This window comes from Oryzias latipes, chromosome 13 (assembly GCF_053564925.1).
Source record: "Oryzias latipes strain Hd-rR chromosome 13, Olatipes_Hd-rR_3.1".
NCBI lineage: Eukaryota > Metazoa > Chordata > Actinopteri > Beloniformes > Adrianichthyidae > Oryzias > Oryzias latipes.
The window spans coordinates 19,314,635-19,332,396 of NC_136249.1; the positions used below are offsets into that span (position 1 = coordinate 19,314,635).

Consider the following 17,762-nt stretch of genomic DNA (forward strand, 5'->3'; position numbering starts at 1 on the left):
TTCGTCTTACAAGTCTTGAGCGCGTTCACCATTTGTTTGTCTACTACTTTTTGAAAGTCATGGAAGGGTTTCTGGATTTTCTCAAAGTTTTTTTCACACAAGTTTACTGAATAACTTGATTTTTTTGAAGCACATACAAACACAATCTAAATTCTTCCAACCACAACTTATACAGTTGGATGACTATTTGACTTGCTGTTACACATTCAAAAATGCTTACTCCCCTAATAGTTGCATCAATATGTAGATTTTGGTTTCCCATCCACCAGTGGAGTGTTGGAGCTCTAAGAAGCTTAAAATGTTTGATTCTGCTGACTGTCTAAATACTCTTGTGAGTATTCTTGTTCAACCTTCAATGCTCCTTTTATCCTTTTCCTCAAGTATGATTCTAGGCATCAAATGAAGTTCTTGTCTTTATTTTCTCTGTCTATTTTTATGCCATCATATTTTTCTGTATTTTTCAATATTTTTTTCACCAAAATAAATTTTTAGGATATTTTAGAGGTAAATCATTTTTCCTAACAAAGAAAAAGGTTTTTGTTGTTGTTTTTTTAATAAAGCCCATCCATTCATCCATTTTCTGAACCCACTGAATCCCTTTTGGGATCATGGGGTTGCTGGAGCCCATCACAGCTACTGTTGGGTAAAGCGGGGTACACTCTGAACAGATTACTAGTCTGTTGCATGGCCACACACTCACACAAACACACTCAAATGCCAACGTAAGGACACTTTAGAGTAACCAATCAACCTATGAAGCATGTCTTTGGACCAAAACCCATGCATGCACGGGGAGGACATGCATACTCCACACAGAAAGGACCCAGTTGGGATTGGAATCGGGGCCTTCTTGCTGTGTGGCGAGAGTTCTAACCACTTCACAACTATCCAGCCCGCATTTATAAAAATCGTTATTTAAAAGTCATCCAGGCTGGTAAACCAATCATGTCAATTTTAAAAGTTTTGTAAATGAAAAACTAAATGTTTTTCAGCAAAACAAACAATGCAGCATCTTATGTGGGTTGTTTGTGTATTTATGCTGTAGCTGTCTTACGTCTGTACATTCTTTTTAGCTTTAATGAAGTGTTAGGAAAGGTTTTAACATGTAATGTGAATGTGTATTACTTTTTTAGCCATGACTCAGTCACCATATATTTAGACCAGAACATAAATAAACAGGCATTTTTCATTATCATGTGGTTTTTTTGTTTTTATCCAATTGTAGAACCGTGATGACTTTTTTGCATATGAGCCCATATGGAAGTGTCCATAATTTGGGAAAATTTGTTAATAAATAGAAGCTTGATTTGCTGAAGACAAGCTAGAGCTTTCTGTTTTCCATCAGTTTTGTTTGAAAAAATTGAAAGGACATCAAGTACATTGTCAGCAGTGTGGTGACCAGCAATTCAGACCGATTAAAAAGAAAATGTTTTTCAACTTCTGTCAGCGATGATGACTATTGTCACAGATCTGAATGGACTTCCAATCTTAAGCCTTTAATCAACTCCAGATTTTCCAAAAATCTAATACTCTCTGAAGGGGGAGTTTTGAAATTGTTTGGGTATAGGCATCTGCTGATTTTTTTTGATTTTTTTTTAATCTCTTCGGCAACTAGAATGTAAAATATAAGTGATTTGACAGAGTTGTAACCACACTTTTGCTATGTAATTGACAAATAGAGACGCTGAGACGATCCCTCACTTGTCTCCATCCTCTGGCCACTGCCTTTGTATCTGCCATTTGTTTTCACTTATCAACAGCTAATCCTCTGAAATGATGCGGCCCTGAAAACTGGAACAAATACAACCTGATCCTCTCCATTGTTGCTTCCTGCTGCGGGCACACTCTGTACATTCATCACACTATTAAATTAGGTTCAGGAGACAGCACTGCTGTTGTTTGGGGCTAGGCATATGAATATTCAAAACAATGTGTTCGTCAGTATCAGACGAACCTGATACTGCATTCGATGAGATTTAAAGAGTTGAAGACTAAGACACGGTCTATTTTAAACAATATTTGCATTTTTTTTGTGAAATTCCTTTTATCCAATTGATAACAACGTAATATGTAGCTTACTTATATCAGGTAATAAACAAATCTACTTTTACAAAGTTGTTTGAATTGGCCACCTTCTTTTTAGCCTTTACTTCCACAAAGGTTACAAAACGTCAACTCTAAAGGCCAGCTGCTGTTGTGCAACAGAGAATTGCTCACCAGGTTCCATTTATGGGGAACTGAAATCTACTTACAGGCTATTTAAGGGCAGGTAATTATGAAAATGTTTGAGTAAAAATATGTTTTGGCTGCTCTGAGTGCAGATAAAGAAGATCTTGCAGTTAAAAGAAAAAGACTGTAGCATCATAGAAAGCAGGGGCAGAATTACCATCAGGCAAACGTTGGCGTTTTTTAAGTGGGCCCCCCACTTAAAAAAATATCTAAAATAATTTCCAAGCCCAAAATATCCCAAAACACTGGGATGGCATAAGACTGCTCATGTGAAAAATGTTTTATCCTCGTCTCACCCCTCTGTAGAATTGGACTATTCCAACAACAGTATGTCAGCAAGCAGAGCGAAACTTTTAAGAGGTAAAACAAAGTGGTTCTCCGAGCAGCTGTGAAAATGATCGTTATCATTATATTGTTGATGTAATAAAAGAAAAAAGGAAAACCATCGCTCACAAAAGTCCAACAATGTAACTTGATCAACAACAAAACTATTGTGCAGAAAGAAAGACAAAACAGGAAAAAGAACAGAATCAAAGGAACTCAAAAGGAAGATAAAGTAATTCCAGAATGAGAAAATTGACAGAAAAGGAGAGGAAGTGCAAAAGGAGGGGCTACTAATGGTCATTTAAACATTATTTTTTTATTGATGCCACTTTATAATGCTCTGTTATGTTCCATCATTCTAGGAGTCCCCCTCCCCCCCCCCCTTTTTTTTAGCCAAACGTAACAAATTGAAGAAAATAAAAGCCTTTGTTCCTGCTAGAAAGTGAGTGGGTAATAAATGAACACCCACAAAAAATTCATTGTGTTTCTTCCAAGAAAAAATAATGTACATAAAATACATGTCTTAACATTTAAAAGTGAATTCAATTTTTAAATGCTTATCGAAACATTTGGATTCTTGACATTGATACTGTCTGAAAGTGGACCGGTAGTGAGGTTATTCAACAGATTTTTAACCATAGTAAGAATTGTTTTAATGATTAATATAATCTCTGCACATGGCCCCATTTTATTCTTCACCTGGGGGCCCCGAACTGCTAAGTCCGCCCTGACAGATAGACCACAGTCCCTGCTTCACCGGAGGAGGGTGATGGTGGTGCTGGGTGTGGGGGCGTGTCCAACATCGCACGCGTTGATTACAGTCTCTCAGCTGTTGGGCGTGAACGCACTTGTTTGGCGTGCTCTAAAGTAGGCCAGCGTGCACGGATGAGAAGCTCTTTGTCGGCTCTGGATGAGTGGAGCGTGGATAAACATATTCACCACTTAGTGGATCTGACAGCGGCTCAGAATGTGAACACACTTGCGTCAACTTTAGCTTCATCAAAGTGAGTCAGACAGCGTTCGTGTTCTCCTTGTTTTTCCAGCGCTAACCGTGCCAAATGCTGGGATGGCTTGTGGCTTTGTGTGCTGTGGTCCTGGTGATCTTTTTGTTGCCGGGCTCCAAGTATTTTGGCAGCCAGCGCCGGTGGGATGCTTGGTTTCAGAGACAGGAGAAAGAGGGGAGCGGAGAGCGGCGCGCCTCAGCCGGGGCTGCTGCTGCGCGCGGCGCCGTGGAACTCGTCTGCAAACCCTCCGCGCTGGCGAACTACCTGAAGAAGCACTGCAGGACTTTCACTGATTACGCGACGTGTGCGGGCTGGACGTGGCGGTTCAGCGTCTTCATCCTGAGCGCGTTCGAGCTGTGCTGGCCGTATTACAGCCCGGTCCAGTTCGTGCGGGACAACCTGCAGCTGAGCGACGACGGGCTGGTGGCGCTGGACTGGGCTGTGCCATCCTACCAGAAGAGACGCAGGACTTCCAGTCATTCCAGCAGCCCGGTCCTGCTCATCATCCCCAACTCTTTTGGGAAGATCACAGGAAACTTGTTAAAGGTAAAATACGCATTGCCGGCTTCTACTCCAAACTTGAACTGAAAAAAATACCCAAACATCAAAGTGTATCTGGTGGCGGAGCTGGCACATTTCAGGTGGTTTAGCAGAGATTTCTATGCCTGATGCCTTTCCTGACATAACCCTGTATTTTATCCGGGGTGGGGTCTGGCTAAAGGGGGGACCCAGAATGGGGACCCCTTGTGGCCACATAGTTGGGCAGTAGCAGCAGGGGTCTTGCCCAAGGACCCACACTGGATGAAGTTTCCTCCCTTCTTCCCCCATAGCCTCACCCCTGATATCAACAAGTCATGATTCATGTTGACGTTTGTTTGATAAAATGCAGTTCAAAAAGTGGTAACAGGTTGTAAATCCACACTGCGTTCTTGCATAATCACGCTACTTTTGGAATGGGCATTGTAGGCATTCAGCCTACAAATGTCACAGTGGTCCAATGCTTTATTTTTGGGGAGAACCAGAAGCGTGCTGTCTTTATTCCAGCGTGACGCAGAGTATTCCACATTGTTATTGTCTCTGTCAACAGTTGGTCAGAAAGTAAGACATTTATTTCATGCCTAGGTTTTTAAAAATACAGTCTTTTGTTTTTCCTTTGACGTCTTTACGTTTAGCTATTTTGCAGATTCTTTTGTCCAAAGGAACTTAGATCTCCTATTCTGAGAGCAATGTGGGTTTGCATCGGCCAAGGATAGTCAAACTTGGGATTTGAACTCTCCACCACTGGAAGTAGCAGATGCCTGCTTGATGCACATCCTCCTATTTTTTCAGATTTATGTTGCAATACAAACATGACTTCATTTGTGTATTTTGGACTAATGTTTGGGAGCAGCACAATGTCTTTTCTCATTTAACAGAGGGGATTAGATTCTGGCATAACACTAATTTAATCTTTGACACACTTTGGACTGAATGACTAAATTTCCTTTTTAAAGACATTCAGTTCCCTTTTCTCACGGTTCCACTTAGCTAAGTTTGACTGATCAAGAAACGTTTTGGTAAATTTAAGATATTATGGTGGTGTTGCATGTTGCTGTAATATCTAATGTCATTTAGCGTTTTTAACCGTCACCTTAATTCTACAAAAAGTTTCGCTGTCTTTGTTCTCTCCCAGAAATGGGGGATGGACCCCTTGGGAAACCTTTTGTTTTTTTTTTAAACTTTTAATAATAAAAATGAGGACATTCACTTCAACAATAAAAATCAATTAAAGCAAATGTAATCCTTTAAAATTGAGAGAACGAATCAATGACTTTACCTTCTGAACACCTATTCTGCATTTAAGAACTATTTCATCTTGTTAAAGTAGCAGAGTTTCAGTGATTGAAAGGAGACGGTGCAAATCAATTGTCTCTTCTGAAAATGAATGAAGCTTGTTCTAAAGCCAAGGCCACCTCATTTAGAAGAAAAAAGAACAGAACAGCAAAAGGAAAGGGAGCAGATGCAACAGCAGCACCAGTCTTTCAACTGCTCTTTCAGTAGACTGACAGAGGTAATTGAGTGAGGGATTACAAAGCAACGCTTGACTTGTGAGGCCCGAGAGAGCAAAAGCTGCGCCACACGAATGCCTGATGTATATTTTTTATCATTTAGGGCATCGACATCATCGTGTCATACTTCTGAGTGCAAGTTCACTGTCACTACCAGCAGCACTAGTGCTGCAAAAACATGTCTATTGGTAAATGGCAGCTATTTCTTTGTAGATTTTTTTTAAATAATAGAACAAAAATAGTTGCATCTATTTTTCGTTTGAAGTCAATTATGGTAGAGATTAGAACGTGCTGCCAACCGGTTGCCTTTGAAAGGGCGCCATATGGGAATGAATGCAAATTAAGAGCGCCTGTGTCACTGATTACGCCCACAGCAGAAAATGGTCACAATGTGAGCAAACACATCAGGGACGGGTCAGGGAGCATCTATTTTTGAAGGCACTTGTGCGTCTATGCCACTAGCATAGACGCACCAGATTCTCTGGTCTTCCTTTCTGGATAACACATTTCTGGAATTTCTATTTAAACTATGAGCCACTTTCTCATAAATTGTTCACATTTCAGCTCGTGATGAGTTTTTGTTTCCCTCCATGTGGCATGACTGTTGTTTACTTGATGATCTCCAGAGATGGAAATCGATTGCTTAGTTGTCTGGAAATTAAGGGTGTAACGATTAATCAACTTAATTGATGAATCGATTGCTGTTGCTACGATCCAACCAGATCAATCTGTGTGTGGCAAATAATTAACTAAATTGACCTATGATATTATAAAATTGTTTCAAAATGAAAAAAAAGGCATTGGAAAACTGTCTATTGGAAAATGCCATTTGGATTGATGCACGATGGTCATTTTTACGTTATAGTAAATTATACCCAAGTGCATGACAGCGTACAACACACAGGTGATGGCAGCAAAAAAAAAAAAATAAATTCTTGTTTACACACATTTAAATTACACACAAGAAATTTTAAGAATCTGGAAAACTTCACCTGCACTGTTCAGTAACCAGGTATTTATCTGAGTCACACTGGTTGGTGTTTTGGCTAAAGATGTCCTGGATGGATTTTAGGTCAGTAAATTAGATCGTTCTAAATGAAACAATATCAACTTTTGTCAATCACAAATTATGATATGAATGAATCAACCGGCTTCCTCCCACCGTCCAAAAACATGCTTCATAGGTTGATTGGCAACTCTAAATTGTCCATAGGTGTGAGTGTGAGAGTGAATGGATGTGTGATTGAGGATATTCCACCCTGCAACAGACTGGCGACCAGTCCAGAGCATCCCTTGCCTACGCCCAAGAGGCCGGGATAGGCTCCGGCAACCCCGTGACCCCGAAAGGGAATAAACGGTTAAGAAGATGAATAAATGAATGAATAAAAGTGCACTCCTACTGGAAATGAAGAGTGTTTCTTCTCTCAGTGTGCACATTTATGACAGCAAATATAAATGATAGAAAAATACATGTCGGTACCATACTTTGTTTTCTTTTATACATATATTTATCATGTTTTACAACATTGTGGCCAAAGAAACTAATTGACAAAATCATGAAAGTTCTGTCAACTTATATTTTAGAAGACAAATTGAAGCTGATAATGGGCTCCTGTCATGACTATGATAGTAACCCAACCAGGAGAATAAATAAAGGATGACCGTAAAATTCTAAAATTCTTTTTGCTTTTGAAAGGGAACCCCTCCCAGCAGGAGCTTGAGGGGTCAAGTCTGTAGAAAAATCACATCCCCTAAAGTCTAGCATAATGACTGTGGCAACTCTGCAGTGTGAACTAAGTTCATTCAAACTCACAAACATGGCAACTACGCTTTTGTGAGGCCTCTGATGTCAAAACACAGTGTCCTATGTGAAAATCAGCAAGAGGGACTTAAAAACACACACACACACACGCGCTGCTTGCGTCATTGGAATGCAAGTTTCACCTTGTTCCTGCCATTCCCGAAAGGCTCAGCTGTTTTTACACTAAACTCTTTTGTAAATATGTGCTCTTGGAGTGCTTGCGCACATTTTGTTTCTCCAAGTGTGCTCTGCAGTTAATTGTGTAACAAGTTGTGGCAACACTGTTCATTGTGTGATTTATTGTGTATACGAAGAACAAAAAGTTGCTGCTTATTCGAAACTGAGGCTTTGAAGAATTTCAACCTTTCCTCATATTTAGTCAAAAGAAAACCATAAATGGTTAAAACATATTTGTTTTTAGATTAATTCATGGAGTAAAAGAAAATGCCACTTTTTAAATGTAACTGTTTTTAAAGTATTTCTCTTAACTCCTTAATGTCTGAATTCATTTCTGGCTATACAAAAAAGAACTTGAGTTTTTGCTTTCAACTAGGTGATAAAGTAAGATACTTTTAAGGCAGAAGTGGTTTGATGACAATAGGTGTCGAGGGGTGAAGTCCCTAAGAGCTGAATTTTTAAAATTACCTTTTTTTCCCCAGCTAATCAGCTAAATTCCATGTACATTATGATTGTTGCATCATTCATATTCATATATAGATAGATATGGTAATAATCCATTTTTTTTGAGATTGTAATCACACTGTCACAGGGTTTTAAACTGATTAAGGATGTTCTTTTATATTTGCTTCTGATTATTTGGAGAAGAGAGGGCTTTTGTAATAAGATGCTCTGATGCCTTACAAAATGGCTTTAACTGGATGACATCCTAACTGAACTCTATCAGAGACAGATTTTTGATTCATACTAGTCGAACTACCAGTGCCATCCAAAATGCTTAACTCCCTTATAGACATATAAAGCGTTTGACAGCAAATATCCAGTTTTACATTTTTTTAAAAGCCTTGATTTTAGCTTTCTTTTAAATATGTTTGTTAACATCCGAGTGCCACTACTGACCGGCGAGCATATCATTTCCATGACACTCACAAATATCACTGTTCACTCTGATTATAGAAAATGTTTTTTTTTCCTAATGTTTGGTCAGTCCTTGGGAATGATTCCACATACTGAGGAGCAGATAAAACAACTTTCTGCTCAAAACTTTTCCTCTTAGCAGATGACTGAAGGAACTGTTTTTTTTCTGCCAGAGAATGAGATCATAGGATTTCATTACTGTTTCTTTTAAAGATATGGTGAGATAAGCTTGTTCCATCATTGTGGGATATTTGAGCTGAAGAATGGCTTTGTAAAGTTTTGTGGTGTGCAGCGAGGACAGGAGGTGTTGTCTAGTCTGGAGTCCCTTCTAAAGGAATTTGTCAGTAAGCTGACATTTCATAAACTCCGGTGAAGGCGCTGTTTGTTTTTGTTCCTCCACTGAAACTGAGAGTAATACATATGTGTTCCAAAGCAAATACTTAAACTTGAGATGTTCTTTCTTTTGTGGAAATGTGAAATATTTCAGGGTGGCTGTGCTTGGATTAGATGCCTTTGAGCACTTTGTAGAAATTATCTGATTTTTGCTTATTTTTTCAAGTCAGTTCATTCTCACACACATTGGGAAGTGTGTCATAAAAGCTTTAAAACATTTTAAACGGTAACTCTATTTATAAAGCTGAATGTAAATTTCAGCAGTTTCTGTTTAGCAGAGATTCATATGCAAGTGTTGTCATACCTGAGTAACTTGACTACTGTGTGGCACGATGTATTCTGGCTTCTCCTTGAAACTGGCTATGTCTAACTGTGCAGTCTAACGGAGCTGTTAAATATTTAATGCATTGGTGCTGGCAGTCCCTCTGCATTTTTCATATTTAAAGCGATCAAAAATATTTTTCATAACCATAATGCTGTCTGAGAAAAATACTTTTGTCTCATTTTTCTGCTTGGGTGTTGACATGAGAATCAAGTAAAATTAAAAAAAAGAATCTTTTTTTGTAGACTTCACTGGGATGCCATCAGAAGAACTGAGTAATGTCATACTTGCATCCCATCTCTGTTTAACGAGCTCTTTGGTGAAAATTATTATTTCAATTAATAATTTTAGTATTATTTTTATATTTCATTTGAATTTAAAAAAAATATTTCATTTATTTTTATGTTCTATTTTCATTCATCTTCCAATCTGTTTTTATCTCTTTTGGGGTCACTGGGCTGCCGGAGCCTATCCCGGCCACAGACTAAAGTCACTCTGTAATTTATCACTTTGAAAATTTATGTCACAATTTCTTATATTAAACTATTGATTCATTTCTGTTGGATTATAGAAAATATTGTTTTCCTAATGTTCTATCAGTCCTTGGGAATGTCTCCGCATACTGAGGAGCAGATGAAAAACCATCCGCTCTAAACATTTCCTCTTAGCAGATGACTGAAGGAACTGTTGTTTTTCTGCCAGAGAATGAGATCATAGGATTTCATTACTGTTCAACTCTTGTGTCAAGTTCACTCCCAGTGTTATTCAAGGGCATCTAGAGGCTGCTTTCTGTGAGGCCTATCCCAGCTGAGTTTGCATATAATTTGGGCTTTCATAGAGGTCACTGCATTACTGCCATAATTGGTTGGACATTTGCAAAATGAAGATCTGGTTTCATTTCCACACTAAAGAACCTCCCTAAAGCAAACTTTGCTTTACTTTTTCTAAAATTTGCCATTTTTAACTTTTGTACTTCTTTTGCCATATTTGGCAGGGATTGTTTCCTTATTCAGATTTTTTTTTCTCCTTGTGTCTGACAAAAAGACTGAAGCCTGATTTTTCTGTGCTTTGTGAGTATAAACAGAGACATCATGTAGACTCACAGCTATCCTCTCAACGTAGTTGTTGTAAAGTGTGGTAATTCACCTAAGAAAGATCTAGGACGAATATAGTTGCTTTGTGTTTCCACATGAATCAAAAGGCCACGGAGAAGGCATTAAATCAGTGCTCTTCAACAATTACAATGAATCCCATTGGTCTCAGGGCAAACCCTCTACAAACGGGCAACCGAGTAGGTTTGGGAACTTCTGACTTAAGCGAAAAAGAATCTGATCAGTAAATTAACTTCTTGAATTATATACCCGTCCAACCAATTTACTGTACCATCCTTTAACACTTGAGATAGGCGGCCATCTGTTATTTATAAATGTCCCCCTCTCCTCTCTGCAGTTGTGTGAAGTGGCGCTGTCACATGGATACCTACCAGTGGTCTTCAACCGCCGCAGCCAAAACGCCACTCCCCTCACCACCCCCAAGCTGCAACAGTTTGGCGACCCCACCGATCTGCGCGAGGCTGTGCGCTACATTCGATACCGTCAGCCAGCAGGGCGACTGTATGCAGTGAGCGAGAGCTCTGGATCTGGCCTCCTCCTCTCCTACCTGGGGGAGTGTGGGTCATCCAGCTATGTGACAGCAGCTGCATGCTTGTCTCCTGTGTTCCGCTGCCAGAGCTGGTTCGAGAGTGGACTGTGCTGGCCACTACAATGGGCTTTAACTCTGTACCAGAAGATGTCCCTTAGCAGGTAAGAAGGGGGTTGAACATTTGGAAGGAACTCTGGGATCAGTCTGTTACATGTGTATAATAAAATGAGAATTAAGTGATTTTTTTTTTTTTTTTTTTTATTCATCTAATTTTCAAAATTTCATCCAAAATTTTCAAGTCGCAATAACATTTAAAAGAAATCTACTTTGTTTTTATGTCTAAAAAGAAATTCTGCAGATGTGCCGGTTTGCTGTCTGTGGGTTCTCCTTTTTCGTTTAGTTTTTTCGCCATGTATTGTAATTTTCCATAAATATTGCTTTGGCAAATATTGGGAAAAAAACACAGAAACACTGTCCACTTTAAAACGATAACATTGGTCATCAAGCTAAGATTGTTGTAGATGCATAAGATTTTCCTTTTTTGTTTGTTTGTTTGCAAATAAGCATTCAGTGAAATGAAATACAAGTGGCTGAGTTTTCTTCTTCTTGTAGCATGATGCAATTTTCACCTATGTGTGGACATTTCACCTACGCGTGAAATCCTAGCTGGGTAAGTTGATGTGTTTACGTCTGGGAACTGGACAAAAAGGATACCAGTACCAGTCTTATGCCACGTTCACACCAAACACAATTCATGCATCAAATTTGCATCGGCCACCTCTATTTGGACGCACAGCAAATTTCCCGTTGGACAGATGTCCAAAAATGTGTTTGGAATCTTGACGCGCCTCACGCATATGGGAAGAGCCAGGGCCAAATGTTTTTAGACTGATTTCTACATGGAGCGGTGTCTGTATGTATCTCATTTACAATACAGAGACGGCACAGATGATGTTTAGAGATCTGTTTTTTTGTTTTTTAAAAGAGCTTCTCAAAAGCATCCATAATGACATCTCCATGTCTGGGTTCATGAGATCATTCAGAGATTCTCGCAGTACAGTGACATTTAACATCTACCGCAGGAACTGCATCTGAATTATGGCCGATTTCAGAAGTGTTTCCGTGTCTCTGTGACCCAGTTTGAAGACTTGCTGTCCTAAGAGGGTAAAAATAAAAAGAATATGATTAGGTGATGTCTTTGTTTCAATTCAAATAAGAAAAATATCATACAGTTCAGGACAAGAACAATCTGATTCTCCCTGTGCTGGATTTGGATTTAACCTGCTGATCGCATCATAAAACAGGTAATGTACCCAAAGCTGAGTCTAGTTGACACAACGCATCTTCTTTATCAAAGAATGGCGCAACACCAAAATCGCACCCCGATGCTCAAATCGCACTGGACTGACGCATCACGTCTGACGCTCAGTTGGCGCCGCAGTTCCTCAGGTCGCGTCTGTTCATTGACTTAACATTGAAACTGGATGCCCTTGCCGCGCCAATCACGTTTGGTGTGAACGCAGCTTTAGGGGTCAGAGGCAACCGACGCATGATCAAAACTCTAAATAGACAAGCTCCAAACAACATGGATGTAAAAAACAAACTTATATTTAGCTGTGATGGTGGAATACCTGCCTCTGCTGCCATAATGCAGCTTACATCATTTAAGATATGGGTGTTTTTATCCCCCTTCCCCCTCACCGTCTTCCATTTTTAAGCACAAGAATAAAAACAAAAGCACTCATAGACCATTGATTGAAGACAAGAAAAATGAATTGAGTTACTACAGCAACAGATGAGCTGTTTATCAAGATATTGATTTTTAGTGGACGTTGTGACCCAGTTGAAGTTTGTCAAATCAAGGCCATTAGAGAACATGAGGCCTGTTCAGCCTTTGGAAATTGATTTACTGTTTGTTCACTTTTCCGTGTTTAATCTCTGCGTGTGTGCTTGTTTTGCATGCTGCAGGTACAGGACAGCTCTGGCTGCTACTGTGCAAATGGAAGCCTTGTTTTCCAGCTGTTCTCTGCGTGGTGTGGAGGAAGCATTATTCTGTCAAACTGGGACCAGCAGTTTCAGCATTACATCAGGTGCCTGGGATGCTTATTGGGAACGCAATGAACCCCTTAGAGATGTAGACGAGGTGGCTATTCCTGTTTTGAGTGTGTGTGCAAAGGATGACCCTGTGCGGGGAGATGCCCAGTCCACTATACCTTTGGAACTCTTTGAAACAAACCCCCATTTTTTTCTTCTTCTAACTGAACGAGGAGGTCACTTGGGTTTCTGCACCCAGCCGGAGAAGAGAGCCTTTGATCTGGGTGCGTCTGCTTCATACTTTGGGATGGAAGGCTGTGTTTCCAACTGGAGCCACAGAGCTGTATTTGAGTTCTTCAGGGCAACAACAGACTTTTTCAGCGTAGAGGAGAGGTCGAAGCAGCTCGCTGCAAAGAGACGGGGGCTTGGGGGTGCAGCTGGAAGAGCTTTCCGGCATCGCAGTATCAGTACATGTAAGCGAGTCCCTGCGTGTTCTCACAACATACATGCCATTTACAACTGGCAAAGGTCCTACACACGATGATCGAAGCTAAATGGAAAATGAAGTTTTGAACGCTGTATGTCCGCAATGTGATGGGTATTAAAAGCACTCTCAAATGCATCTTCGGTTTTCTTCAGTGATGTATTCAGGACTGTAAATCTGTGCCTCCCCGGACATCAGCTGATGAGACATCACTGATAGTAATTCAGTACAAATGTGCATTGTCATGTTTGTGCACAAAACAAACGTTAAGAAATGCTGATTCTTAAACTATGTAGCACTAATGATGGCCTTAATTTACTTTATCTATTTGAATAAAATAAACAGTATTTTGTGAAACAAAATTTGGGAGCATTCCATACTAAATCTTTCCATTTGCACCATCGAACATAGCAATTTAATTTACTTGTGGAAACTGCATACAAATGTTGATGGTGTGAACATATTACCATTGTTGATTAGGTGCGCCATAGTACAATGGTGCAACTATTTCTCTTTGATGTAAAAAAAAAAAATCACATTTTCTTTACTCCTTAGTTTACAACTGCAGCCAGTCCAGTTTGTTTGTTTTCTGTGAATGTATATTCAAATTATTAGAAAAACAAGATTTTGTCGTATCTTGAGGAAACATTCACTGATGCCCCCGAAAAAAAGACATTGTGAAGGCGCTGTTCTTTTCTTTAAGATTAAGTCTAAAAGTTCAAGGACTACAGGTCAATTCTATAATCCTATGTTTTTAGTCATGTGCAATTGTTTATCCCAGTTGCCTTGGATGGATGCCTAACACTGGTGCTTACGATCTACCAGCCTCCCTGTGAGTCCAGTGACTCCTCCTTCTGATAGCTGAACACACCTGATCCAGGTGATCAACTACAAGAAGTGCAGAGAGAGTTGGAAACAGGCAGGGTGGTAGTAGATCTTGAAGATCAGAGTTTGCTTGGGTTATAACAGATTGTGTCTTTTGGATTTAGAAAATGAAACATTCACATCATTTTCTTTGCAACAGCTGAAATGTAAACATTTCAGAACTAGTAAAAAATGTTAGGGTTTAGAGGTACTGACTTTTAAAGTAACTCAAGTATCTATTTGTATATCTGAAATGCCTGATGGAAATTAATGCATCAGAAAAGAAATACCCAACCAACAAGACTTGTTTTTCACTGAAGTTCACAATAAATTCTGTTTGGGCATTCATGTTTTTCACCAGATCCACTTTTCTAAATATCTATTGTTCTTGCTCTATCAGTTATGTTATCTAATTTATGATCTTTTTTTCCGTTTTAAATTCCAGAGTTTGTAGTATGCCCGTGCCTTTTTACTATTGTTTTACAAGTGGCTGTAAAATTTGATTGTGTTTTGTTTATATATTTTTCTTTAAAAAAAAAATAATTGGAGGTAAAGTAAAAAAAAAGGTTTGTAAAACACTTGATGCCAAGGGGAAACTCCAAATAAGTAAGTTGGCAAAAGTAGTAGCTTTTAAAATAAAAACTTGAGATTTGAACTTTCAGTAAACTCTGTAGCTGAAGGCATTTTTCATTTTCTGTCGCCTCTCAGACTTTAGGACCTTTTGCCTTTATCTGCTCAAGAGATTAAAGCAGTGGGGCCCATACTGTTACTGTGTCAATCTTCAACTCTCAGTTGAAGACATATTACACTTTCTGAGAAACATTTTTCCTTGAAAAATAAATATTTGTACTTTTTCTTGTTTTTTTTTGTCAATAAAGATTGCAAATTGAGTAAAAAGTTTGCAGTTTGTTTTGCTCTAAAAACAATTGACCTTCTGATGCATGAATTATGAAAGCCACGGTCAAGTGTTTTTATCCTTCTCATGACGTGAAAAAATGTTCACCTTGATTTTTTTTTTTTTTTTTTTTCTTCAAAAACTATAATTTGTTCTCAAAGTTACAAACTTGTATTCCTTTGTAAATCTGCAAACCTTCACACATTTTAATGCTTAGAAAAATATTTGAACAATTTCTAGTAAATGTTAACACTGTCTTACAAAAAAGTCCTCTCCTGCATGTTGTTTACAAAGGTGGTACATTTTTAATGGAAATAAAACTGAGTTTTTAATCCTCACCCATTAGCCATATGGACAAAGTGTTCTGCTATCCTTTTTTAAAAAAAAATAGAAAGTATTGTCATAGTTATAGGTAATTTGTATATGATGTAGAAATAAATTAATTATCCAAGTATTACAATAAGGAAAATTTAAAATGACAAGAATTTGTTGACACTTTATTGATAGACTTATTTTTTTTTCCTTCGGTGTCGACATTTCCTGTTATTGCAAGCTTGCTGCACACTATGCACCACATATCTCAGTAAAAATGCGATCTCTAGTCTTGGCAAATCACGTCAATCATCCTTATTATAGCACACTCCCCACAGCTACTTCATGCTGAGTGGACGTGGATGTGTATGCTTGTCTGTGTGACTTTCTCTGCAGTGTTTTTTATACCCACCGAGTCTTATCCAATTAAACAGCTGGAACATAACTGTGTACACAGACACACACTGTCTGCATGCATCTTTGCCTTTGCACACACACGCATACACACACATACAGTCATCCAAACTTACGTGGTATTTTTGCACATACCCATTATCTACAGAAGACTTCACAGTTGCATAGTGAGAAATAACCTCTGACATGAACTTACATTTTTTCTGCATATTTAATACCTTCATTCAAGGAGCTTGAGGGTTAAATATACATTTATGTCAAGATAAGAATGGATATTTAAGATTTGTTTTGTTGGAAATAAATTTTTAGGATTTATTCCTTTGTTCTGTCAATTTATGGTTGAATCCAGCCAGCATGCAATGGTGTTGACGTTGGTTTTGAGTTATCAAGGTTGCAGCCGTGGAATGAATACAAACACCGCATACTTCCACCCAAAATAATTTTAGCAAACATCAGTTAATGATTGAAAAACCTGTGTAAGTAGAAGAATAAGAAAAGCATCTGAACTATGTTGATGAGTTTGATGCATTTTGACAAAAATAAGGACTGGGGAACTCATGGGCTCAAGATGCTTGAATACATAATCACTCCTCCACTCTCACAATTACCAGTATAACCAAGAGTAAATGTTTTTGTGATGTATTACAACTCGGCAACAGTAGTGGTCTTGTTAAAGCATGAAACATAAAGTTCAAAACAGGTTGTTTTTTGAAGGCAACTCCACATTCTAGCTTTGGTCACCCCAAGTTGGGGTCACTAGTAAACGCTCACCAGTGCAGCAGTGCTGGATGAGTTCAGTTATCAGTTAATTTTTTTTTTTATACTTGTCCTGTTCAACAGCTAAGCAAACAGATGAGAGCAGAAGGCCTCTTGTGTTGGACAAATGTTACCGTTAAAAAAAAGGGTTGTGAATTTTCTGACGCACAAAGTGTATATTTGTATAAACCCCTTTTGTAATTTAGGCTATACTTTATTTATATTGGGGGGATAAAAGGATGATGAAGGGGGGGGGGGGGTAAAATCATAAAGCAGCATATAGTTGCTGGATGTTTATAATCATTACTGTCAGGTGTGGATGTATAACAGATCTAAAAGGGGCGGGGCCTGTCCACACACACTCAAATATTACAAACATACCTGTTGTCTCCAATAATGTTCACATACAAATGTGCCAACATGTACACAAAACAACTACAGTTCACACCCACTTACTTATGCATTCAGACTAACACATGTAAAACTTTTCAGTCAGTCATGCAAACTCTTTGTGCAAAGGTGAGCTAACACCTGTGCTCAAGTGAGTGTTCATGTTTGATGATGGAATGTTAACAACAATGTCCACATATTGTTAAAGTTAAAAAAACAAACTGGCAATCCAAATAGTGGACAGTGTGACCATTTCCTGAGGTTGAGCCACCAGTCAAATCATAGCCGCTTAGTTTGTGTGGTAATGAGGCACTTTATGTTAACAGTAATTTAGAAAAACAGACAAACATACACCCACAATTTTTAAAAAAAATTGTGGGTGTATGTATAAAAAAAAATTAAATAAAAAAAAAAAACTGTTGGTTTAATTTTGTCAAAAGTGTTAGATTAGAGCTCTGAAGAAAAAGCAGGAAATTAAGGTGTTAGGTTTCTAGTCGTCAATCCGGTTTGGATTGGATGAATAAGGGTAGTGTAAATGTGAGAAGGTAATAATTAAGATCAGGTAATGGGAAAAAAGGAAGATTTGTAGACAATCATGTTTTTGTTCCTGGTATTAAGACTTTTATCAGTGATGAGAAATAAACACAATTACCTCTGAATAAACACTGGTTTCTATTGGCCTCCAGAAAATGAAAGCATTTAGATTGAATTGCCCTTTCTCAAGCTGCTTTTTAGTTCAGACCAATAGCAGCTTAC

General features: G+C 38.5%; 1 protein-coding gene across 1 annotated transcript; it reads left to right on the top strand.

Moving 5' to 3' along the window:
• Window positions 1-3,281: 3,281 nt before the first annotated feature.
• Window positions 3,282-15,136, top strand: abhd15a (abhydrolase domain containing 15a). Its single transcript, XM_004075444.4, has 3 exons — window positions 3,282-4,103; window positions 10,666-11,018; window positions 12,826-15,136. Exons 1-3 carry the CDS (start codon window positions 3,612-3,614, stop codon window positions 13,433-13,435), a joined length of 1,455 nt encoding a protein of 484 aa, XP_004075492.1. The 5' UTR covers window positions 3,282-3,611; the 3' UTR covers window positions 13,436-15,136.
• Window positions 15,137-17,762: the final 2,626 nt, after the last annotated feature.

Bases quoted from the DNA above. Each gene is read 5' to 3' on its own strand.
- abhd15a (XM_004075444.4), top strand. From the start codon at position 3,612: ATGCTGGGATGGCTTGTGGCTTTGTGTGCTGTGGTCCTGGTGATCTTT. The intron at 4,104-10,665 runs GTAAAATACGCA...TCCTCTCTGCAG, and splicing joins TCACAGGAAACTTGTTAAAG to TTGTGTGAAGTGGCGCTGTC. The intron at 11,019-12,825 runs GTAAGAAGGGGG...TGCATGCTGCAG, and splicing joins CAGAAGATGTCCCTTAGCAG to GTACAGGACAGCTCTGGCTG.